Genomic DNA, 26703 nt, shown 5'->3' with positions numbered 1-26703 from the left:
ACAGTAGTGGGGGGGGGGGGACACGAACAACAGGGTTTAAAGCCAATGTAGAGGCAGACTTGGACATACAACAGGTGTGGGGAGGAATGGAAGGGGGGGTGGCAGGAGAGGATACATGGGGTGGATAAGATAATACAGAAGGAAACTCTCAGGAGGGAAAACTGGAAATGTTGACGGAGGAGGGATTTGGAGTGGGAAGTTAACAAGGGTAGATAAGATCATGGTTTTGGACTGGGGATGATCTGAGATGATGTTGAATTGGTGCCAGAGTGCTTTAAAATTCAGATAAAGCAAAACCTTAGAATAAGGTTACCTGATCGCTCACGAGGATGTGAATTCCTGTGGGGCCCTGGCGGTAGATCTGCTCGGGATAAATGTTGAAGAGTACTGCAATCTTCTCCATCAGTTCTGCCACTGTCAGTTCCTCAAGGAAGATTGCATGGTACACTGCAGGGATGGTATGGCATCAGAACTGTAACATAACACGAAAACAAATTCAAAACCAAAAGCAAACCTCACTACGTACAATTGCACACTATGTACCTTAGTTAACGAATAGATAATCCAAAGATGATACTGCTCAACGTATTATCATCCAAAATTAAAAAAAAGACCATAATACATAGATCAAATGAAAAATAAAAACGATGTGTAAAAAAGCAATGCTATTCTACGTTTTGGGACTCAGCAGTTTGCTGGCAATCCAAGTTAATATAACCAGGAACTTAATGGAATAATACAAAGGTGGGTCAAAATTTTTTTTCCCCCATCAACCTTGATGAAATTAATCAATAGTCCTGCATCTGCAAAACTGAGCACGGATGCAAATCCTTTGCGACGCAATTTCAAAGCTCATCTCAAATTGCTTTGCTGATTCCAGTGGAATAGAATAATTTTTGGTATTGAAACATTTAGAACTGGCAGGGCACATGGGACAGCACATACCTCCACCAGTCTGATTAGTTTGCATTTTGTATCCAACTGATGGCCCAGATGTGGATTCTGACCTTAACCGAAAATCTAATTGATTTGGTTCTTGTCACCTATCCAACTCATCGACCAAGTTTTGTCCGAATCCGTCCAAAACTTTTTAAGATATCGTGTTATGTATCTGTTTTAGCCCTATCACTCAATGGTGAAGAATCACTTAAAATTCTCGGATCCGGATCCGAATCCGAATTCAGATCTTCACCAAAATTGAATAAATTCTTCTTTGTCACACACCCAACCTGTTCACCAAGTTTCATCCGAATCCATCCATAACATTTTGAGATATCGTGCTCTACATCGTTTTTAGCCCCATCTCTCAATGGTGAAGAAACACTTAAAAACCAGAGTTGGTGTCAAAGCCACCCAATGCTCACCTGTTTATACATTTATTGTTTTTAAAAGACTCGTCTAATAATTAATATTTTTTATAAAGCATTGCAGTGAAGTCTGATCCAAATAATTTTAAAGCAATATATGTATTTGTATATTGTAATCAGTAACAAGAGAGCAAGTGAGCACAATATACGCCCGAACAAGAAGGTATATACAGAATTGTGCTACTACGTGGAAAACAGCAACCACTTTAGATGACGAACGTATGTCGCGACACACCGTCTCCACAGTCTGTACCTATGCACCAAATATGAAACGTGAAAGTTGAAAACTTTGGGAGTTAGAGTGCGGACAGGAACGGACGGACGGAAGGACGGAAGGACAGACAGACAGACAGAGACAGACAGACAGACAGACGGACGGACAGACGGACGGACGGACGGTATCACATAATACGCCCCGATATATATATATATATATATATATATATATATATATATATATATATATATATATATATATATATATATATATATATATATATATATATATATATATATATATATCGGGGCGTATAAAAAAATAGTGTGGTAGATAAAAACATTAGAAAGGAAAAAATAACTTGCACCAAAAACTTTAACATTTTCACGCTCACGCTGACGCTGCCGCTGCCGCTCACGCCGGGGGTATCGCTATAGCTCTCTGTTCTTCGAACAGGCGAGCTAAAAATGAGTATCTGGATCCATCTCTTCACCAAAATCTAATCAATTCGTTCTTGTCACACACCCAACCAGCCCATCAAATTTCATCCGAATCCATAAACAACGTTTTGAGATATCCTGCACACAAAAACAAACAGACAGGGGAGAAAACATAACCTCCATCCACCTTAAGTGGGCGGAGGTAACTATCGAGTTCATAGATACCTTATCCCATAGTGTTCAAGTATATAATTCAATTGAAATAAAGTCAAGATTTTAAAGGTCAGAAAAAAAAAAAATTCCTGAAGTTTAGCGCCATTCATGCAGTCTTACACACCACCGTATTTAACATGTTCAAATACTGCGAAACGGAAGGGTTTTGAAAGTGGCAAAAAGGCGATTTGTGTTCTACAGTGTTCAAGTATATATGTAATTCATTTGAAATAAGAGATTTTAAAGGTCGTAAAAAAAAAAAACAAGATTACGGAAGTTTACCGCTGTTGATGCAGCATCTTTTACACCACCTTATTTAACACGTTACATTTATTTGTTCTTCATGCCTGTTGTTTGCAACCTTGATGATGTCCTTAAAAACATTGTTTCCTGTTTGGAATGATTTTCAATTTTGTTTGATTACCAGACAGAGTAAAATAATTATTTCACGCCTCTCTGTACTGTTACTCTTCAGGTTTGTTTTCCGATTCATGTGCAAAATAAAACGTTAAATTGAAATTAAGTTGTTTCTTGAACATAAAATGATGTTTGTCCATCAGTCTATTTTTCTGTCGACAGACGGACGGACAGATGGTGAACAGACGGTGAACAAATTGCTTAACCCTGTTTTTCACTTCACATGCATTTTTGTCCCCCCTCCCAATATCCCATCATATGATTAAGACCTGTGCTCCATAACTGGCGACCTTTGAAGCCAAACAGCTTCAGTGTAGCAACAACCCTGGAATCGACCCAATCTCATGGAAAACTGTCCTTGTGCACAACAAACAGGAACACCAACCACCATTAAAAAAATTGTTTTGTTTTTTTTAAATGAAGAATGGAGACAAATCCAAATGCTTGAAAAGCACTCATTCTTATACATAACATAAATCAACAAGCTTACCAGATCGGTGTGGACTTAAGCTGTGTCCATTCTCACTGCATTTTTCTGTGCTTTCTTCTGTGCTTGGCTGTGTGCTTGGTTCTGGACTTGGTGATTTTTTAGCTTCCTGCAGCTCTTGGCAAATGTAGATGGTGAGGCGAGGACGCACAGTTCTGGCAGAGCATATGGTAACAGCAATGAAAAAGGTGCCACAACAATCGCAAAACTAATGTCAGCAACCTTTCCCCTTGCTTACAGATTGACAATTCAACACAATTGCTCATTAATCACCTTTTCCAGTAACTTGCATTTGGCAGCTCCTCATCTTGTCCTCATCAAATAAAACACTTCTTTTGTTGAACATTTTGTCTATTGATTCAGTGCAAGTATAATTTGGTTTAAAGATGGTGTATTTTAAATGGATATATTTTCAAGTTTTCAGTGGATACAAGTTGGTGCAAAGTACAACCAATATTCATTGAAATGATGTCTGGCACATTGGAACGAGTTGCTTCTACATTTTTCGCACTGCAGTGCCCACGTCTGTTGTGAATGTATTTTCCTGGAACTATAAAGTCGGATCATAGGTATATAGAGCAAAATACCACATTGGTGCATGCATGCTGGGCTGTGTCATACATCATTGTAAGGAATGCTACAAATATGTAAAGATGGATTACTGTCTGGAAATAATTTGGTGGTGTAAAGATTAGAGCGACCACTTAAGTTTTGGGAGGTCGGCGGCTCGAACCCGACCACAGCCGAGTCAAACCAGACTTAAAATGGTATGTACTGCTTCTTTGCTTAACACTCAGCATTTAAAAAGGATAGAACATGGAAAAACAACCATAGATTGGCAACCATTGCTCAAGCTTGGCCCACTGGACCATGGAGTGCCTTTAAATGGTAAAATTGGCAGATACATTGGTGCTATATAAATGCTGTGGATTTTATCCCCACACTTTTTGACAAAAAAACATGGGGATATTGTAATTGCCCCTGTCTGTCTGTCCATCATGCTATCTCCTCCTAAACGGTTGGGCAGAAAGTCACCAAACTTGGGAGTTATGATCACCATTTGGAAAGGTGCAAGAGCTGTGTCTTTTTGACCCCGTCCCCTTGGATGAAGTCAAAAGAACAAATACTGAAAAATGCAATGACAGGCACATTTTAAAACGAAACATTGTACGTGCAATCAACATTGGGAGACGTACGAAATATGTACCGATTTTTTGGATTTGACGTCCGATTCATGGCCAAAGGGGTGGAGATTTCAGGTCACAGGAATCAAAAAGGGAAAGAAATTAACTAAAAATTTGATTTTGGGTTATTCGGAACTTTTTGCCATCTTTCAACTTTGCTTGAGGTGGTAAGCATTAGAATTTACAATGGTGCTCTGGTAGTTATGATCACCACATGGCAAGAAGGTGCAAGAGCAGTATCATTTTGGTCCCACCCCTCTGGTGCAGGGTCAAACACCAAAAAATGCAATTATGGGCACATTTTGCTCCAGGTGGTTGCAACTTGGGGTCACAGGGGTCAAAACTGAAATTTTTTTTTAACTCAAAATTTGATATTGGGTCAATGCTGGTGGAACTTTTTGCCATCTTGAAACTTCGCTTTCAGTGGGAAGTGTGGGGATTTGTGATGGTGTGCCATTGACTTCGCTCTCGTTTAATTTAAATATGTGGGAGGATCGACTCGAGAACCAAAAGCAAAAGCGCATCAATGATTTTTTAAAGAGGTTTAATGAATAAGGAGGATTAGGAAATCTCAACAGGAAATGAGGGTATGCAACAGCAGGGAAAATAAGCTCATCTTGAAAACACAAACAAGAATAGAGAGAGACGGGGGAGAGAGAAAGAAGATAAATAAAACAGGGATTATCCAGTCGATGGGTCACTTGGATGGTACCCAGCATGAAGAGCTTGTTGAGTCAACAGTGCTAGTCAGTTGGGGGAATCCATGGGTGAGATGAACTCCATGCGACTGGGATGTTTTGCAAAGCTCTCAACAAACCAACTCTGGAGAACGTCTGGATTCTCCCTGCTTGCAGCATGTACCGAACCGGTCCAGCCAACGTTTCACTCAGCAACTCATCAAACCAAATGTCATAGCCCCTCTGGAGCTGTTTCATCTGTCCTTCCCGATTGGACCACAGAAAACCATCCCCATCTTGAATGGAAGAGTGGACGTCAGTTCAGAAACCTTGGATTCATTGGTCCAAGACTCCCGAACACCTCCAAAGGTTGCAACCCCTGATTGGTTCTGTAGGCCAACCACTCATGCCTCACAATAGGCCACATCCTAGTGTTCAAACCATCCAATCAGGACACTGCGTGAGGCTCTCTGACGTCACAATGCTTACGCCACATTTTGCTTATGGGCACATTTTGCTCCAGGTGGTTGCAACTTGGGGTCACAGGGGTCAAAACTGAAATTTTTTTTTAAACTCAAAATTTGATTCATTTGACGCAACCAGGAAAAATCCCAACAATCCCAACGCAACCATCCCAACAGCCCGCCACCCATGACGCAACCAGGAAAAATATGGAAAATAGAACAATAAGAACTAAAATAATCAGAGAAATTATAGACATTTAAAAGGGAAATAACAGCAGAATAACAATCAATCTCTGAAATTGGGGGTGTGACACAGCTAATCTGAACACAATCATAAATCACTGACTCTCCCATTATCATTTATCAATTGCTTCTCTGACTATTTCAATTGAACTCTATGTATGGCATGGAGCAACGTGTTTGTAAAGTTTTCTTCCTGAGTTGATAGAGCAAATTGAATGTTTAAATCAAATTTGCTGTACCTCTCCTGGGCTGAACATGTATAAAAGCTGATCCCCAATCCAGCTGCAGACTGAGCATCTTCCTTTATTCCACACCATTCCTCGACAAATCAGAACTACTTGAAGCCTACAACAAGACCCATGGCCACAGCACAACGGAATGCTGCTCTCCCTAAGGGCTGGCACCCCAAAATCAGATCTGTGTCTCCTGCATTATTCAGAATTTAAAACTGTCACCCTTATTCCTGAGATGAGCAGAAGCACAAGGTCTATTGCTCTCACATCAATAGACTTATGGAAGCGAGGTTGGTTGTATATTTTCCTCATCTCCTCTGGTCTTGTTCCATCTGCTCTCTCAGCCCACTGACCCTCCTCATCTCCTCGAGGATGCACACATTCTTGCAGTAACGCTATCCTGGTTACACGTGCAAAATCCAGGTTTCTGCCCACCTCAACCACTTTTCTCTTATTTGTGGAACTGCCTTCTGAAGAGTGGTAAATCCCACTCTTCCTTCTCGGGCTTCAAGTTGGCGGGACACCACCATCTTCTTTCATCCCAACAGCCCGACCCATGCTTTTCTATCCCATTTAAGCAGCAATTTTACTTGCTGATTACTGTGTTTCCTCCCCTCCTCGCTCTCCTCTTTGTTCATTCTCTTGTTCACCCCACTACTCCACACATTCAACACCACCTTGTTGCCCTCTGCGATATGGCTCTTCCACAAGCCTAGCTTCTGTAGACAAATGAGTTAAAAAAATTAAAGTACAGAAGTGATGTAAAAAATAATCAACTGTGAAGCAGATGACAAGGGGTGTACAAAGAACAAGTAGGCAGAGAAATGCGAGCGAATAGCCAGCTTATGCTGTCAAATAATACAACTGAACCACAAAATGTATTATCTTCTCATGTCTGTGTCCACAAGGCCTTGTAAAACTTAAAAGTTGTTCGATCAACATCATGTGTGCTAATTAATTTGCATTTGTTTTGGAGCAAATAAATTTCACAACATACAATCATTCATTTACTGAAAAACAGTTATTATGCAGTGGAAATACAGGATTATTGGACAACCCACAGGGTGATAAAAACCCACACCTGGAATTGAGGGCATTGAAAAGTCGGATTCCATCAGCAGCTCCACATATTTGAATGATGTCATCACGAGAAAGCTTCAGCATATCTGCACCTAGAAATGTAATTGCAACTCACACACCATATACAGATGGCAGGGAGCCAGGGTCCCAGTCCCATCTGCACATGCTCAATTGTTATGTTTTTGATTTCTTGCTCTACCACCACCTTGTGGTTGGCTTGATCATCACAGGCTCGTTTTGCTCCCACCCAACTCCCCTTAAGATCTGAGCGTGAATTGCCTGAAAAGTGCACGATCATCAACAAAGGTCACTACGACCGAAATGAACTTTAAGCAGTTCTCGAGTTGGCTGTGCTTTTGCTTTTTCAGTCCTGCAGTTTTCACATTTTTCTGTGCATATTGATGATCCCAACTACAAACGGTTCTGCTTGGCCTTAATCCTCTTACAAACAAAGACATAAGACGACCATGAAAAGTGGTAAATGAGATGGGAGAACATATGCATGATAATGCTGTAACAAGAGTGAGATGGTGCAGGTTAGATTGTAAGAAAAGTGAGGTGATACACTTCAGAATGGAATAGAAAATTTAAGGAATTAGACAGAAGAGAAAAAAATATTGCAAGACATATTATGAGTCGTACCAAAGACATTAAAATGGCACATGCTGCTTCCTTGCTTGACGTTCAGTATTTTAAAAGTAAAGAGCAGGGACAATCCCCATCGTTTGGCATCCATGGGGTGGAGGAAATTACTAGTTGGGAAATGCACCATTGAGTGTGATGAGAAAGATGGGGACATTGTTGTGACGTCGCTCGTATCGATAGTACCCGGGAAGTGACGGCACTTCCTCCAAGCTCAGTGGCTGTATTTGCCTTGTCTGACAGTCCTGTGGTGTGTGTGTGTGTGTGTGTGTGTGTGTGTGTGTGTGTGTGTGTGTGTGTGTGTTCTCCACTGTGATCCCGAGATCATGTAAAATTATATATATATATATATATATATATATATATATATATATATATATATATATATATATATATATATCAAATGGACACCAAATGTACATGAACACGCTGCTTCTTTACACGACGCAAAATCAAAAGTATAATCAAATCCAATAGGGAGGAGGAAATTCCTCCTCAGGAAATGTCCAACTGAGTGCAGTGAGAAAGGTGGTCATAATGATGTCATCACTGGTACCCAGAGTGCTCTGGGAAGTGATGTCACTTCCCCTAATCTCAGCGGCTGTGCTTGTGTGATAGTTAGGTCTGGTGTTGCCTCTGGGACTGTATCTGCATGTGGGCGTGATTTGCATCGCAGCTCCCCCACGGGCGTTAGAGCCTGTAATTAAATGAATGAATGAATGAATGTGCAGCAAAGGTCACTGTGAACCTCACCGAATAACTTCATAGGGTACCAGTTAGGTGTGCTTAAATCGGCTGTTGCGAACACGGAAGAGACCATCATGCAGCCCCTTGATGCATTATATAAAGCTACCTTAGTGGTAGACACCACAAGACAATGTCAATACACCACCACAAATGTACCCATACAGAATGAGATATACACGCTGTGACAGCATCCTCCTGCTGGTACCAAATGTAAAGCTTGAAAGAGTAGTACAAATTCCTGAATGCACATTTAGAAAGAACCTCACACCATATTGGACTGCGCTCGCTCACCTCATGCTGCAAACTCGATGTTATAACCCTTAAAAAAGCCTCCTCGGACTGAGAGGTCCAACATCGATCTCATGAGAAAATGCTGCGATCTCTAACCAGCAGCATGTTAAACAAAGGCCTTGATTTCACAAATGACATACACAAGTTAACGCATTTTACCTACCTTCCTGGTCATACTTCATACTCATTTCATACACGCCATAAAGTCCAAAGCAAAACATCTTAAAACCAAGTGATGCTTATATCTCCATATATGGTCATATCTTTTTGCTTACATCTTTATGCTTTCCCCCTTAAATCCCCCGTTGTATGGCCGCATATATAGCATGATATACCCCATTCTCTTACTGGCTGTGCAAAGAAAACCGTGACTTCATGTATTAAATAAGCTGACAATATCATTCTTTCTGTTTGTTCATTATACGCAATTCCAGCAGAAAGCACTGTACCTCGGCTCGGCCTCCTCGCTTTGAATGAAGATTTCTTCCGTGCAGTGTGGAAACAAAATTTCCATTCTTATCGACTGTTTTTTTCAGATAAGAATATTTCTTCCGTGTCATGGAAGCTCTCTGCACTGGCCGAATTACTGGGGTTTTACGGCCCTTCTATTCTCCTCCACAGTGACTTAACAGCATGAAATTACACAATTTTGTACTTCGCTTCATAACGGGGTTACCAGGAAGAACTTCTTTCTCTCAGCAGCTTTGTTCAGAGGAATCATTACCTCCACCAGGAAAGGCGGGCGTAGGTAATGTTTTCATTCCCATCTGTCCGTCTGTCTGTGAGCAGGATACCTCAAAACGTTATGAACAGATTCGGACAGAATTTGGTGGGCAGGTTGGGTGTGTGACAAGGACGAATCGATTCAATTTTTGGTGAAGATCCGGATCCGGACGCTATAATTTTTGGTGATTCTTCACCATTGAGAGATAGGGCCAAACATGATATCGAGCACAATATCTCAAATAATTATCGACGGATTCGGACAAAAGTTAGTGGACAGGTTGGGTGTCTGCAATGGACAAATTGATTCGATTTTGGTTAAGGTCTGGATGCAGATCCAGCCCATCAGTGGGATACAAAACGTAAACTGTTCAACCTGACGGAGTGTCGTTTTAGTTTAATTTGGCATTGGCCAATAATGTAGGAATTGCTCATTTTCTTTGTGCTGTTTGAGCACTGTTGTTATTTTTTATTCTTTGGTTATAGTGTTACGAATCTGGAAACCATTCGCATTCACACATACAGTTGACCCAAAGTTTAGTTATTTCGTTAAGTATATGTGGATAGTTGGAATCCCTCTCTTATATCAAATGGGAATTTCATGTGTACGCTGCGAGTTTCTTTCGAGTTAGTTTTCTACATCAATCCCCTCCACTCCTTTAGCTCCATTACGCACGTGTTCAAGGCCACGAATGTAGACGGAGTTTCCATGGCTTCAGAGCAGACTTCGCCCCAGCAAGATGGAATGTTCCTCTCGTCCAATCAGGGGTGAGATCGCTTCAGCTCCAACTCCGCCCCATCAATAAAGAATGTCTCCCCTGTCGACACGGGGAAGACAAAGGCGCCTCGGAGCTCTGGCTCTGCCCCGAGAAGAAAGAATGTCTCTTCGGTTCAATCAGTGGTGGACACCGCAACAGCCCACAGAGACCGGAGGCGGCCTCATCGAATGAGGAGAGGACACCGATCACCCGACGCAATGAGAGGGGAAGTTACCAGAGAGCCCGATCCCTCGACCCAGCATGAGGGGATTAGGATTGACGGCGCGATCCTGACAGAAGGGGGTCTTGTCTCGCTTTTGGTTTGTGGTTGGATCGTGCTGGCTGGTGTCTGTCTTCGCCCTCCATCATTGGTGTCGAGTGCGTCGTTGGTTGTGGGTTCAAGTCCCACCGTCCTTGGTTTGCCTGGTTTGTCGTAAAGCTGCTCCACGGTCCCAGAGCTCACAAGTGCGGGTCAGCCAGACCGCACGAGGCAGCCAGGTACCCGACCAGACTCTGACCCCCAGCTTGCCTATCCTCCACGGCTGGAGGGTCCAATAAAGGCCAGCCGGCTCCATTTCTTTTTGAGTGTGTGTGTGTCTGTGTGTGGTGCCAGTCTGTGAGTAAAACTGTTAAGTGATTGCCATTGTACATTTGCCTGCATTTATATTCGTTATTAAGTCTGCTCTGTGCTTCCCTCCCTATTGCCAATTGTAAATAAATAACTGTTAAACGTTCCAGTTTGTTGTCTGCGTTTTCTTTAAATGACCCAGTATGGTTTGGGCTTGAGAATTAGTGAGGCCGCTTATGCCGTAAATTGCTATTTGGACCGGCAGGTTTTGGTAATTTCCGCTCGGTTACACCGGACCCGAGTCGGTAACAGCGACTCAGTTCGGACAAAGCCTGCCGAGGGTGTGGCTTCCCCGGTAGTTAGACGGCATAGGTACTTAGGTAAATTGGAATAGACAAATAAACCCTACCCGTCAAAATATTGGCGACCACGGTCGATTAAGCGACCCATCCGCTTCGGAGTTATCCGGAGAGACGACCTTCAATTCCAGGAGTCCGGTGGGAGACGGCCTAATAACTGCCCCATCGAGCGGTCGTCCTCGCCACCGAACCCGGCACCACAACAATTGGTGTCAGGAGCGCGATTCGGACCCCTTCGCCTCCATAGAGAAATTCATGGGATCAGGGGTGTGCGAAGCAACCTCGCCGTTCCCTCCAAATTAAGAGCATTCAAATTTATTCTCAGGATGAGCCATGGCAGGCCAAGACAGGCTGGAACAGGTGGGGTTATATTTGAGCTTAGAAGAATCCATGGTCCAGGACGACACCCTCATGCAGGAAGACATTTCCCCGCAGCCAAGCCCAGAAGTGGTATTGGGAGTGGCAGGGGCAGCCCATGAGTGTCCCCTACTTCAAATTTCCCTCCCGGTCCCTGGTGGATCCGTGCCCAATAGAGGCGAATCAGCTTTGTCAGGGCCATCTGACTTCAGCCGGATTATGGAAGGAATGAAACAATTGATGCAAGAAATGAAGGGGGATTTGGAAAGCAAAATGGACCAGAATGCGAAAGAACAGAACAACAAAATGGATGAGATGAGGGGTGATATGCGAACACAGAGAGGGGAAATGCAGAGCATGGGGTTGAACCTGCAGGCGGGTCAGGAGGCAGTGAGAGCGGAGTTGGAGGAGGTGAAATGTTAAATGCGGACTATGGACCGGAAAATGGCGGATGAGATCGGCACTGTACGTGGGGTGATGACCGAGTTGAAAGGGAGTGTGGACGGTGTTTGGTCCGCAATGGAAGTGGGTAAGGAGGACGTGACGGCTCGGATAGCGACAGTTGGACGGGAAGTAGACAAACTAGGGCAGGAGGTAAAATATATTAAAAAAGGACAAGGCCAATTAAGAAAGGAAATGGAAAAAACACGACAGCGATAGAAAATCTGAAACAAGGCCAGTGGGAAATGAGGGGTGAATTGGAAACCGTGAAAGAGGGATGCAAATCAAGACACGAGGAAATGACAGCAATAGTAAGAGAATTGAGACGGAAGGTAGAGGCGGAGAGGCAGGAACTGGGGGAGCGATAAGAGGAACACAAGGACGAGACGAAGGAGGGTTTTAGAATGACGAAGGAAGAATTAACAGAGACGCAAAGGGAAATAGAGCAGGTGAAGGAGGAATTAAATAAAGTAAAAAACGAGCAGGCACAGATAAAGGGGAAGGGAAGAGACATGAAGGGGGAGTTTGTGGAATGTATCGAGACCCGATGCAGGAGGCAGGATGGCCTCCTTAAGGGACAGAGGGAGAAGATACGCTCCCTCAAAACGGATCGCGACCAGGTGGGCCTGGCGAGACCGGACGAGGTAGGACGGTTGAGTGATGCGAGGGGGTGCATGCCAAGTTTGGGGGGGCAGAGGCTTCGGGGTCTCTTGGCGTCATGCAGGCCCCCAGTATGATTGTCCCAGAGTGTGTTTTGGAGTGTGTAAGTGATACCAATGACATGGAATGTGTGGAAATGGGACGCGGATCGATCCAGACGGGAGACGTGGGTTGTGTAACGGACGGGAACGGCGAGCCGAATGGGCCGCACGGAATTGTTTTGGAAACCGCGCCGGCTCCGCAGGACGCTGCGTGAGAGGTCCATTCTGTGTTTTGCGAATGGCCCAGACGTGCACGACTGCGTGATCGGGAGTCGGCTTAAAATGCTCAGCGCCTGGTACAAGATACCAGCGTCGACGGCTAAAATGGCGGTGATTGTGTGAATTTGGAAAGCACGTGGCCCCATGTGACCACGTGCAAGGAGGCCGAGTTGACGCATGGAGCAAGTCCCGGGGACATCACGGCAAGCTTCGCAGGGTCCGTGTGCGAGTGACGTCATCGGCGGGGACCGCGCGGCACGAAGGCCACGTGAGTAACGTGTGGCTCGCATGGGGAACACCGCGGAAGCGAGCGGTTGATGCAATTAATGGGGCGACGTTACGCTCATATTTATCGCTCATACGGAGGGGACGAGCGAGTTGTAAACCACCGCCCTGGCGACGCAAAGATGGGCGAGCCTTGCACGAGTACCAGATGCCCAGCCAGGATGCAGCAAACATCCTCGCTTGGGCAGAGGAGCATTAGTTAGTTTGAAGGGTTTAGCGTTAGATAGACTGGCCTCATGGGGCATGAGCAGTCCTCCATGTAGCTTGGTGGGATCAGTTAGAGGGAATTTAGTTTCGATTTAGAAATGGATTGGGGACATGGACAGAGATGAACGTGTAGTGGGGACGTAGCTTAGAAGTAGAGGTAAAAGGAAGGTGCATTTGAATAAGGGATGACGGGGAGCACGAGCTAGTTAGGGAGACGCAGCTGGCAGAGTGCCAATGTCAGTGTTGGTGTGGAAAAAGTAAAGAGAAAAATCTACAATGAGTGAATGTGGGACAGCGGGCCCAAGTGTGAATGGAGTGAATGTGGAATGTATGGTGCGAATGAATGATTGGGGGGAGGAGTGAATCCCACCCAAGGGAACCCAGGGTCAGTGTAATGTTAGTTAGTGGGTTAGTTAAATTTACCAAAAGGAGGTTGCTTTGTTGTTGGTGTTGGAAGAAGGCATGATACCTCTTTGAAGGGTGCAGGAGTCCATTGATCGGCTCGGAGCATGGCTGTGGAAAGGTGAGTACTGAGTAGAGGGCACCCCAGGCACAGAGAAGTCGGCCATAGTAGGCCATGGGTCCAAGCGACCGGGATAGTGAAATGGGCACGGGCGACCCTCGGAATGGGACCTGGAGTGCCAGAAATGCCACGTGGGCATATACGGGGGAGTAGCCAGGAAGGGCACTCCCCGCGTTCATACGGAGTAGGTAGGCTCGGAGACAGCCTCAGCTGCCCAGGGGTGCCGTAGTTCGAATTCGGCAGACGGGAATCCCTGCCAAATGAGCCACGCTGCCCAGCCACGAAATTGTGCAAGGGCACGAGAGAAAATTGTGGGCCCGGCCCAAAATTTATAACGGACACCAACACAAGCGACGGGGATCATGGTTGCTGGAACCGATCGTTTCAAGAGACAGGCGTGTTGAAAAGCCTCGGTGATAGTATAAAGTTGAATAAAGGATAGGACAGATAGGAAATGTGTACCCCTTCGCACCATCCATCCCTTCGCTGCCCGTAGGCCGCTGGACCCACCATGGGAAATTACTGAAATCTGTGGTTATTCTGAGGCTGCATTGGGCCTTGAGACAGACTCGCTTGTCTCCTCCTCATATCCCCTAAAGAGGGATCTTAGGGGTTGGGGATAGACAGTGCAGGACAGGTTAGCCGGACAAAGACGATAAAGGGGTGAGGGACACATGATTATAAAAAAATTAGCGATAATAAAATAAAATAAAAATAAATAAAAATGTCTAAATTTCATTGCAAACTAAGGGAGTCGGTATGGACAGAGACAGGCAAAGGCGATAGGTTGGGGGGAGACAGTAGGGTAGGTCCGAGCCCGTTTTCAGACCGGCCGGCACCACCGCACTCCCTCCACAAACCGCACGGGACCAGACCAGAGGCCGGCCAGCTTCATATGCCAACCTGTTTATGCTGCATCCGCCTGGTCCGCATTTGCCTTACCTTGTTTGCATGCCTTTGCCTTGACTCCATGCCCGCCTTGCTCGCCCTTGTTTGCATTACCCTGTGTTAACCATCTCCACCATGTGTGCCAGGACCATCCCAGCAAGTGTTTGCCAGGACTGCCTTGCAGGCAGCCACACCACGGGGACCGCATTGGTGCAGCCCGTGCATCCATCATCCATTTTGTGTTTTGCATCCATTCAGTTCACATGTGCCAGGGACTGCATTGTGCAGCTCGGCTACCCTCCTTGTCTTCTTGCATAAAGGCCAGTTCAAATGGCCTGTGGAACGACGAATGGCATGCCGTGTTAGGGTGAGTTGCCTCCAGCAGCCAGGAATGGAACAGAAAGGTTCAGTGACAAAAGGGGACCGTTGACGGCCCTGAAGAAGTCTGACCATCAAGCTGCTGTGCACTCACCCACACAAAATGATTTACTGTACTGTGCCTTCTTTCCACAGATCGCAGGTCCTGGGCCATGGTTAGTGTGGATAAATAGTAAAATTGTAAATAAATTGTAATCCACCTGTTGTTTGTGTTTGCGCCGCCAATGTAGTTATATTAAGTCGTCTGTGTGAGTCTGATAGTTTAGTTACGCAGCGCACCAGGTTATTTATTTTTGGGACATGTATTCAAATGTCGCACTCAGGGATCCGTAGGTAAAACATACAAGGGGAAAAACCTACACCTGCACGGCACACGAAAATTTACGACCCGGTACGAGTCTATAAAAAGGGGAGGGGTGGGGGGTAGTGTTACAAATCTGGAAACCATTCGCATTCACACATATAGTTGACCCAAAGTTTCGTTATTTCGTGAAGTATATGAGGCCCGGCGAGGAGGAGTGATGTGAGCGACATTTTTTTAATGATATGATGATGATAGGCTCGGATGATAGGGAAAGGGTTAAAATAGTGCTATATGGCATTAACTCCAAAACGGCCGATATTGCCCTTACATCAATCCTCCTCACAGTGCCTCATATGTGGATAGTTAGAATCCCTCCCTTATGTCTAATGGGAATTTCATGTGTGCGCTGTGAGTTTCTTTCCAGTTAGTTTTCTACATCAATCCCCTCCACTCCTTCAGCTCCATTATGCATGTGTTCAAGGCCACAAACGTAGACGGAGTTTCCATCGCTTCAGAGCCGACTTCACCCCAGCAAGATGGAATGTTCCTCTCGTCCAATCAGGGGTGAGATCGCTTCAGCTCCAACTCCGCCCCATCAATAAAGAATGTCTCCCCTGTCGACACGGGGAAGACAAAGGCGCCTCGGAGCTCTGGCTCTGCCCCGAGAAGAAAGAATGTCTCTTCGGTTCAATCAGTGGTGGACACCGCAACAGCCCACAGAGACCGGAGGCGGCCTCGTCCAATGAGAAGAGGACACTGATCACCCGACGCCCCCCCCCAACCAATGAGAGGAGGAGTTACCAGAGAGCCCGATCCCTTGACCCAGCACGAGGAGATGAGAGGATTGACGGCGCAATCCTGACAGAAGGGGGTCTCGTCTCGCTTTTGGTTCGTGGTTGGATCATGCTGGCTGGCGTCTCTGTCTCTTCGCCCTCGATCCTTGGTTCCTAGTGCGTCGTTGGTTGTGGGTTCAAGTCCCACCGTCCTTGGTGTGCCTGGTTCATCATAAAGCTGTTCCACGGTCCCCGAGCTCACAAGTGCGGGTCGGCCAGACCGCACGAGGCGGCCAGGTACCCGACCAGACTCTGACCCCAGCTTGCCTATCCTCCGCGGCTGGAAGGTCCAATAAAGGCCAGCCGGCTCCATTTCTTTTTGGGTGTGTGTGTCTGTGTGTGGCGCCAGTCTGTAAGTAAGACTGTTAAGTGATTGCCATTGTATATTTGCCTGCATTCATATTCGTGATTAAGTCTACTCTGTGTTTCCCTCCCTATTGCCTATTGTAAATAAATAACTGTTAAATGTTCCAGTTCATTGTCTACGTTTTCTTTAATTTACCCAGTATGGTTTGGGCTTGAAAATTAGTGAGGCCGCTTGTGCCTTAAATTGCAATTTGGACCAGCAGGTTTTGGTAATTTCCACTCGGTTACGCCGGACCCGAGTCAGTAACAGCGACTCGATTCGGACGAAGCCTGCCGAGGGTGTGGCTTCCCCGGAAGTTAGACAGCGTGGGTACTTAGGTAAATTGGAATAGACAAATAAACCCTACCCCACGCCGTCAAAATATTGGCAACCACGGTCGATTGAGCGACCCGTCGGCTTCAGAGTTATCCGGAGCGACAACCTTCAATTCCGGGAGTCCGGTGGGAGACGGTCTAACAACTGTCCCATCTAGCGGTCGTCCTCGCCACCGAACCCGACGGCACCACAACAATATTAATTGCACTGAAGCCCTGATTATCCATTGTGATGTGACCTGTCTCTATAATTGCTATTGATTGTATCAAATTTGTATCATATTTTCACCTATCTGGACTAAACTGTAGATATAGTTAGGAAGATTGAAGTGTACCCCACCCCCTCCCCCTCCTGGAATTATCCACCATTGCGTTTGAGAAGGATTGTGCTATGGGGAGCGTTTTAATACATAATTTGGGATTGTGGCAACGTCTGAAGAGGTTCTTTAAAAGAAAGACCCTACATCAAAAGTAAATTCAATCCTTTCAAGAGGTACGTTGGTCATGAAAAAGATTTGCTGTCGATCATTTTAAGTAAGCATCTGGATGATTTATGGACAAATTCCCAGGTAACAGAAGAAGAATTTGCACAGCTTTCTGAATTTTGTGAAACAGCAGTTTTCTTAATTTCATCCGAAATAATTCGCAATTTGGCCCGGAAAAGGGGTATATGACTACCTATTCATAAATATGTTATATTAGATGTATTTCTGATGATATTTTGTGAGGATAACATTCCTGACAACGAACGTATAAAATTCACTGCTATGGAAGTACCCTGACATACAAACATGTCCTAAGTAATTACCATGCTCCACCTGCAGATGAAATGCAACAGGTGCTTTGGCACAGTTTGGTGAGAGTAACTGGAGCATTTGTAGTTTACAAAAAAAATGGTTCTGAGAAAGAATTCTTATTTGAAGAAAGGCAGCATCTACATTATGCAAAAAGATTACGGTATCTACCCAAATGAAGCTGGAAAAATCTATTTTCATCTGAAGGGGTTAATCGATTGGATCTGTGTGGTGAAGAACGACAGGTTGTCGTCCGCCTGCATCCGCGGACTTATTTGACAGTGGCGAGAAACTTCTGACAAACCAAACACAGAGGATTATTTTAAGTCAGAAGGTAAGTGGGAATGAGACCAGCTTAACCAGAAGGGTAAATAGAAAGGAAGTAAATGCATCTACAAGAAGAAATGAAGGAAGGAGGAAACAAACAGCTGAAATAAGTAGGCAGGTGTAAAGATGCATCACTATATGATTAAGGCCAGTTTGGTGATTTGGTCCACCCAAGACAGGTTCTTCCTCCTCTGCATCCTAACCTCTGAAATCTTCTTCCTCCCTGGCAATCTAACCCCCAACTTATATTTCCCTCCTCTTCTCCACAGGAACGGAGAAAGTCAACGAAATGCAAAACCTGTCATAACCATCCCAATAAATGACCAAAATAATCAACTACCCAATTGAAAGATATACTATGCATTAAATTTTGGGAAACAATCTGCTATCATGCACACAGCTTATAACACTTTCATTACCCCAACTACTTTCTCTACAACTCCAATCTTATTCTACTTGTTCAAATACTACCACTTTCTTGTGGGGTCAGCTGGGGAACGTGTTTGGTGCAAGTCTTTCGTGAACCAGCTGGCCAGGTTTGACTGAAAGTGGCAGTAATTTGGCCAGGGTGCCGGCGACGCAATAACTCGCCTACTCTTCACGAAAGACGGCAAAGCATTTTTAACGTCCACCGATGACGCGCTGGCAGATGGCTCCTACGGCTTAACATCTCTCCGATGGACAGCACGCACGCATGCATGCTAAAAACAGTAATCCATGAGTAAACAGGTTATGGTACTGCAGACTTCAAACAAAAAGGCAACCAACAGTAAAACAAATAATGTTGAAAATGTGGCTGGGTGCATTACCTGCATAGTTGGCAAAAAGTCGGCTGAACGCTGCAAAACGATTACTTTGCAGCCACTGCTGAGCTTCTTGGATAGATGCAGATGACAGCAACTGATTGTTACAAGAAAATCCACAAACTAAGACATCAGTCCGACACCATAAAAACATCTGCTTATGAAAATAAAACATAAAATCGTTTACAATGACATAAATACAAAGATAAAAATCAATTTATTCTTTAAAATGCAGTTGTAATGTGTACATTGACATCACACTTCAATGCAGAATGGTGAAGCCACCATCTAAAAACTAAACGCTACGCATCACAATTCAGTTTTAGTGTATAAATGAAAAGATAGAATACGCACAATAGTTAACCTGCTTGGTTTTGGCTTTATGAGGAGACAAGAAGGCAGGAGGAGCGAAGCCAGAAGAAAGGCAATATAAAACTGAGGGCCCACCAATTGGCTGTGACGGATGAGAAGCAGACATTGGAACTCAGGCTCCTGCCGAGACAAGCCAATAACATGGACAACCTTGGACTCAAACAACTTCAGGGAAACAAGATAGGAAGCAGCTGCACAAATCCAGAGTGAGGACCGCGATGCATCAGATAAGGCTTTCTGCACTGTCATGAGCTGTCATCAGCTCAGAACATACTTAGCTCTGCAGAGAATAGAGTTGTCAGCCTGCCTTAAAAGCCAGTTTGGTGATTTGGTCCACCTAAGATAGGTTGCAATACATTGTGAGGCCTAGGAGGTCCAGGGACTGCACCTCTTCCAGGGGTAGGCATGGGAATTTCCTTCTTTGAAAGACATGTTCCTGACAGCTGACCAATGACTTGTCTTTCCCAGATATGCAAAGGCAAAGATGGATGCTGCAGCAGTCTGCTCCTGAGAAGTGTATTGTACAGTTCTGCAACACAGGGTGGAGTCTTCAGCAAAACTATACAGAGGACAATTAAAGAAAGTGGAGTGATCACTGATGTAGAGCAAGAATACGGTGTGTCCTAAAACACTGGTTTCCGAGATGCCCAGTATCAAGAAAGAAATCTCGAGACAGAATGCCATCAAGAGCAACAAGCTGTTTCAACAAACAGAGAAAATGTAATAACTATTCAAGAAGTGGGCCCTGTAAACCTTTAGCAGACCACTGAGATAGAAGGGCTGGATGTCAAACAGTCTTGAAAGATGTCCAAAGATATGACCCTGATCTCTTATTTGAGATTTAGTGAATGCATCCATTGTTGGAGTAAATGAAGCAACATTTCCATGGTAGCATAACTGAGGTGGAAGCCCAAGTGATGATTGGAAAAGTTGGAGAAAATATAAATCCTGAGGTTTTAAGATATATTCCTGCAACAACGGGAGATCCCATTACTTTGTTTATCATGGGGAGAAGGTTGACCAGTCAGGAGTTGAGTGTATCCGACTTGTAACTATTGTTGTGAATGGGGGTGACATTTGCAACTTTTCAAGATGAAGACAGACAATCTGAGAAAGACCTGGAGCAGTGCGAGGAAAGAGGCGAGGATAGAGTTGATGCGCAGTTCATGAGGATTGCAGTACCATGGTTGTTGGGACTAGTTGTTAAAATAGACAAGGAACTTTTCAATCTTTTTCGGAGAAAAGTCCATATTGCAGGTTGAGAGACATAATGTTGGAACTGAAAATTTCCCATTTCCTGCAAATCGCGAATGAAATTGTGATGTGTGTAGTTTACAATATTTTAATCTTACTCAGATGAGAAGACTGGGTTGATATTTACAACAACAGTTACAACAATATTGCACTGAAAGATAAATGGTGTTGAAAGACATGAGCCATTTCAATTTCGCCAAAAATGCAGTTACAACATTATGTCTCTCAACCCACGATATGTTCCAGAGAGCAGTCTTTTATGTGGGAAAGGGTGGGTAAGAAAACGAGAGATTGGGGACCTTGGCCTTTTTAGTAAAGACAGTTTAAGATATTCAGCATCTTCCTGACCAGTATCCAACAGAACTCCATTCTTAAAGAGAGGAGATATGGAAGGGGAATGTGTGCTGTTCACAGACATGACCAGCTGCAAATAAACTTTGGAGGATGGGGAGAGAAATAAGATATTTGACTGAAGGTGAGATAAATATTCGGCTTGAGCTCATCAAAGGACAAATACACAATGGGTGGGGGCTATGCAGAGGGACTAAGTTCCCATCAGTTGGGTTTGCCTTCCAGGTGGAGAAGGCAAGCTGTATGTTTGCAAGCAAGTCTCAAATTAACTCCAATATTTAAAAAAACATTTTAATGCCTTAGAATAATACTGTACCTGCTGATACAAGACCCAAGTAAAGAGCATTATGATGACAGTTTATGGTATGGAGAGGGAAAGGAGGGGGTGAAATATTTTCATATTTTTACAATTATGTCATTTGTACCAAATAGTTGTTGCAATCACAACCCCAAACAGCTAAATATATTGTTACGTGGAAGAGGGGTTGGGGAATGGGGGTGAGGTGAGCTGTGGAACACTGGTTGAGGGCAGAACACTTTTTGCTGAGGGGCCATCCCAGAGGACCTCATGGCCCAGAAGATGGTGACGCCCACAAATCGTGTGGTCAATGAAGAGGACCTTCCACGCATGAAGGCGGACCCAGAGTTGAGGAGGGCCGTGACCGTGTGCAGCGCGTCAGTTGGAGTTGGACCTGAGAGGGAGAGGCATCCTTCACTCTGCTTAGCTGACATCTTCTCCTCTCTTGGCCTTCTCATCGGCATTTATCCTCTTCTCTTCCACCCCAAGATGCACTTCATCAGCCACAATGACCTGCATGTCACAAGCTTCGGGCCTGCTCAAGCCCTTGCCTGCCCCATTGCTTAGTGTGCAAATCTGGTAATCGGTGTCATTGGGGGTTAGGTTTCATTTCTCTTTTGAACATAAGTTTATGTTTCCCATCATCCCTCGTTGTGTCTGTTGACCACCAGGTCTGTGTCGTGGTTTATTGATTATCCTGTTTAACCTTATCCCCATATTTCATCGAAAATAAATCCTTGTTATTCCAGATAAGGTATTGTCAGAGCGCACCATCCATCTGTCCATATGATTTTTCGACTTCTCCAACCAAACCGCTGGGCCGATCCAGCTGAAATTTTGCAGCAACATTCCTCTCCTGACGTAACAGGAAATGCAAAGTGTGTTCCGGTCACACGACTTTGTCAGTCAAAATAGCTGACTGAGTAAATTTCTTCAAAAACCATCTCCAGACCCTCCAGTGAGAATGCTCCCAAATTTGGGTCCCGATGTTAAATTGCGAAGGCCATGCTGATCAAGTGACCGGAAGTGTCAAAATGGCGGTCACGCAAATTCCTTCCAAAATCTTCTTCTCTCAACCCACCTGTCAGAATGCCAACACATTTGGGTTGCAACATTATGATGTGGTAGAGATGTTAATTATATTGTGGAAGTCATGCAGATCACGTGACCGGAAGTGTGTCAAAATGGCCGACAGTAAAATGTTTGGAAAATCATGTAAATTCTTTCAAAAAAATCTTTCTCTTCAGACCCACCAGTCAGAATTCTACCAAATTTGGGTAACGACATTAGGCCAGGGCTCAGAAAAGCTACAGGTCCAGTGGTCCTTTTTAAAAAAAAAAACGTTTTCCCACCTTTTGCCTTTCGCGTGCATGTTCCACCCCCAGGTTCGGCTTCGGTTGGATGAACCTTAGGCAATCATAAAAGCCAATATGAAACGTAACGTAAACACGTTTTCAGTCTTTCGTCGGGGTCTTAAGACATCCCACTCAGAGCAGTCTGTGTTATTGGACCCCCTCTGACGAGACAATATTTTATCATTTGGAACATATTGTTATGGATTTCAGAATCGGATCTGACTAATGCACACAACATCCAGGTCCTCAGACAGTTATTTCCATAAATGCATGTTCAGAATAGACGCATCCCCTTGTCTGGTGGGATTCTAACTCTTTGATAGGTTGGAGAAGGGTGTAGAACAGATTTCCTTTCTTATGGGATAACCTTTTCCTCTCTACGACACGTTCATGCACGCGAGAAATAGCCATTAGCCCAACGGAGACCCATTCTACCCCTTTCCATCAGGATGCATTGGCTTGGAAATAGACAATTTATTTACACTTTGGACTTGCAGGACATTTGATTAAACACACCACAAGCTTTTTCTGGACAGTATATTTTGACGGTCAGACATGGCTGTGTATCATTTACCTCAGGCATCCACCTTTTTCCATTGACGTTCGACACCCACCTCTCTTTCACCCACGTTTGACATCCACCTTTTTCCATCGACACCCGACGCCCCATTCGGCAGCTCCATGGCCGCTGGCTGGCTCCTGCTCTTGTTGGGCCAAACGGGAAGGCGATGGCCACCGTTGACGTTTTGTGAGCGCTTCAACCCCGCTCGGTTGTGTCGGCAAATGGCCGCTTCCTGGTGCTCGTCCAGTGCCCCGAACATGGCATTGTAAGCCAGGCCTGTGTAAATTGGGAGTCGCATCTTGTTCAATGGTGGGGAAGGAATGATCGCAGTGGTTGACGGTCGGAGGTCACGTGCAGCTGACGGTTGGTTACAGTTGGACTGTTCCTGCTGGTTTACTCGGTACCTAGCTCTTGGCGTCCCTGGTTCCTGAGGGTGACGCCGTGACGTTGATTGGTGTTCGAGCCTGTTTGCCGGTGGGTGCACAGCGAGGCAGGGCGCTGGCAACGGACCTAGGCACGCTCACACATTTTGGGACATTTTAATAGACGCACGACGATTTCTGCCTTGGTAAGCCGAGACCGGATTTATTTTCCCCCTGAATGATCTGCTGGGTACCAATGTCTAGTGCTTAATTGTTAAGTAAGGCATAGTGATAAGCATCTGTTCTTTGTCTATTTTTCTATCAATGCCTGTTGAATTCATTATTAGTTTGAGATTTTTTTGATTGATTTGAATTCATCCATTTACACCACAAGGACATAAAAAGCTCTTCAGTTTATTTATCTTTCTGAATAAATTCCTTGTTGATGTTTCAACCTGTCTGTGCTTGGCCTTTCCTTCCATTGATCCAGCATTGCCTGAACCCTAGATAGACTGGGAGGTAATTCCCAAACAAATTAACCTGTCAGAGTCGGCATGCACCAGTGGTAAACGCTCGGCTGCCTTAGGCCTAGGTTACATTTGCCACGGCGGCCGTAGGGTCTCCAAAATCTGCGGCCACTAGCAATTATACGGCGGCCGCAGTATTTCCACGGTCACACAATGTAGCAGTCACATATGTTTTTATTTTTTGGGGAGCCGCACAGCGTATTTATAAATTGTGGAGACGGAAAACGTGTGGGTGCCGTACGGTCTTCGATTTGATGCCGCACGGTGACCTTAGGGCGTCGCTGCGGCGGCCATACAATTTTCAAGGCAGACGCAAGGTGCCCGCAAGGCGACCGCAGGGGGGCCCGAAGGCGAACGTGCGGCCAGACGGACGGTAACGAGTGGGTATATATACCAGTTCTTTTTTTTACTGAAAGAAATATATACCAGTATATATAACTGAATATACTATAACTATAATATACCGTGGTGCCCCCAGAATCCGAACGCCCCATTGTTTGAACAAATTGGAATCCGAAGAATTTTTTAGAGAAAATTTTGCCCTAAAACCTAATACATTTAAAAAAAACCGAACACAACGTAGCATTCATGTTTGTTCACGCGTCTCCCCCACCTGTTCGAGCCGCATCTTCGCGCTTTGTTCATTCAGTTCGTCGGTGGAAGTACTCGTGAAAGCATCTCTCGTGTGTCGATCGATACTTTTGGCCTCAGTCACATTTGCTTTACGGCGAGGATACGGCGACCGTACGCCCTCTGAATTGACAGAAACGTGCGGCGGCCGCAGAGAAACTGAGGTGGCCTCAGGGAGGCCCTACGCCGTTTGGCTATATTTTACAGGTCGTAAGGTCGCTGTGGAATTATAACGCGGAGTTACAACTTTTTTCATTTCTACGTTCGCCGTAGAAATTCGACAAGCCGAACCAAAACAACTGGTTAAAAAATAAAAAATTAACTCATTAGTTTCTGTCCGTCTGGCCGCACGTTCGGCTTAGGGTTACCCTGCGGTCGCCTTGCGGGCACCTTGCGTCTGCCTTCAAAATTCTATGGCCACCGCAGGAACGCCCTAAGGTCACCGTGCGACATCAAATCAAAGACCGTATGGCACACCCATGTTTTCGGTCTCCACAATTTATAAATACACCATGCGGCTACCCAAAAAATAACAAGGAAAAATGTGTCCAAAACCTAAAGGTTTTGTCGGCTAAAAAAAAAAAAATTTTTTTTTTAAAAAAAAAACAACAACTTCCGATATTTCGTCACGTGCCTTCATTAAGCCAATAGCGAAACCCGTCATAATGTATTTACATATTTATGATATATCGTGTATTTACGAAATATATAATATGATAAATGGAATAATCTTTAAATAGTAACGTCAACTTTTCGAAACTTTAAAGCAAATGTCCGAATATATTTAAAAGTTCATGATAGACGCTCTCAAAAGGCACCGTCTATGTGAGGATGTGTACATATGCTCAGTATTTAAGGAGATCCGGATCTTGTATATACAAGAGCCGAGTCCGAGAGATGGAGGAGGAGGAGGAGGAGGAGGAGGAGGAGGAGGAGGAGGAGGAGGAGGAGGAGGAGGAGGAGGAGGAGGAGGAGGAGGAGGAGGAGGAGGAGGAGGAGGAGGAGGAGGAGGAGGAGGAGGAGGAGGAGGAGGAGGAGGAGGAGGAGGAGGAGGAGGAGGAGGAGGAGGAGGAGGAGGAGGAGGAGAACAAGAAGAAGAACAAGAAGAAGAAGAACAACAACAACAACAACAACGCCGAGCTCTCCATGAGCAGCATTCGCCACGCGAGACGCTGCTAAAAACATATGTGACTGCTACATTGTGTGACCGTGGAAATACTGCGGCCGCCTTATAATTGTTAGTGCCCGTACATTTTGTAGACCCTCCAGCCGCCGAGCCAAATGTGACAGGCCTTACCTCGTGTTTTCACCTTCATTTGTGATGTTTGTTTTTTTAATCATCTTGTGTTTTAATTAATAACAAAAAAGCAATCCGATCATGTGGTGTGATGGAATGTTGGGCAAGGATTGAATTTCACAGCAAAACCAGTTGTAAATTGGAATATCCATGATTACGTCAGCCTGATGCGTTTGATGAAAGCGATTGTGGTTCTGCGGGCATCATGTTTGATGAGCTGCCCTGGGGGCAGCGCTCTCGCAGAGTGCGCGAACGATCGGAACCCAGGCCGGAGCACGAGCCTGTGTGGACCTTTGGATGTGGTGATTGTACCAGTTTACATACAATACACCGCCACCGAAGGTCATTTACTCATCTTATTTTATCTTAAACATGGGTAATTTCAGTTGAAAGTGTCTTGAAAGTGGGTTTTCTTTGGGTCCACGAACGGATTAATTCACTCCGTTATTTCATATTGGGAAAATATTTTTGGAATCTGAACTTTTTGCAATCCGAACAGCATCCTGGAACGATTTAAATTGGGATTCTGGGGGCACCACAGTATAGGCAAACACCTATACGCCGATCTCTAGCGGTAGCGCACGGTCGACGCAGACTGCCACGGAGGCCTACGTAGGTGCACGGCGGGTGTAGGGGAACTGTGTGTCGACCCTGCGTTGCCTGCAGGTAGTCACACAGACCGCAAGGCCACCGTATGGCGACCGTGGAAATAGTGCGGCCGCCGTAATTTTTTTGGAGTTGGGAAAATTCATTTTTCATTGAGAAGAGCTTACGGCAGCCGCACGAATAACGCAAGCCCACCGTACGCCCTACATACGGTCAACGTGGAACACATCTACATCAT

General features: G+C 45.0%; 1 protein-coding gene across 5 annotated transcripts in view; it reads right to left on the bottom strand.

Annotated features, from left to right (window-relative positions):
- LOC147013971 (upstream-binding protein 1-like) overlaps nucleotides 1-26703 on the bottom strand; it is a 74224-nt gene that overhangs the window by 9709 nt on the left and 37812 nt on the right. For 2 of the 5 annotated variants that reach the window (XM_085851436.1, XM_085851435.1), the window contains exons 8-11: nucleotides 18858-19005; nucleotides 7024-7114; nucleotides 3145-3296; nucleotides 314-447 (exon numbers count right to left, since the gene is read on the bottom strand). In XM_085851436.1, the coding sequence (XP_085707562.1) occupies nucleotides 314-447; nucleotides 3145-3296; nucleotides 7024-7114; nucleotides 18858-19005 (525 nt within the window). Of the gene's footprint in view, nucleotides 1-313; nucleotides 473-3144; nucleotides 3297-7023; nucleotides 7115-18857; nucleotides 19006-26703 lie in introns of all 5 variants that reach the window. The other 3 variants (XM_085851438.1, XM_085851437.1, XR_015050589.1) reach the window with 2 other exon arrangements.

This window comes from Eptatretus burgeri, chromosome 13 (assembly GCF_056783735.1).
Source record: "Eptatretus burgeri isolate ZD-2024b chromosome 13, Ebu_testis_v1, whole genome shotgun sequence".
NCBI lineage: Eukaryota > Metazoa > Chordata > Myxini > Myxiniformes > Myxinidae > Eptatretus > Eptatretus burgeri.
This window is presented reverse-complemented; position numbering and strand designations above follow the sequence as displayed.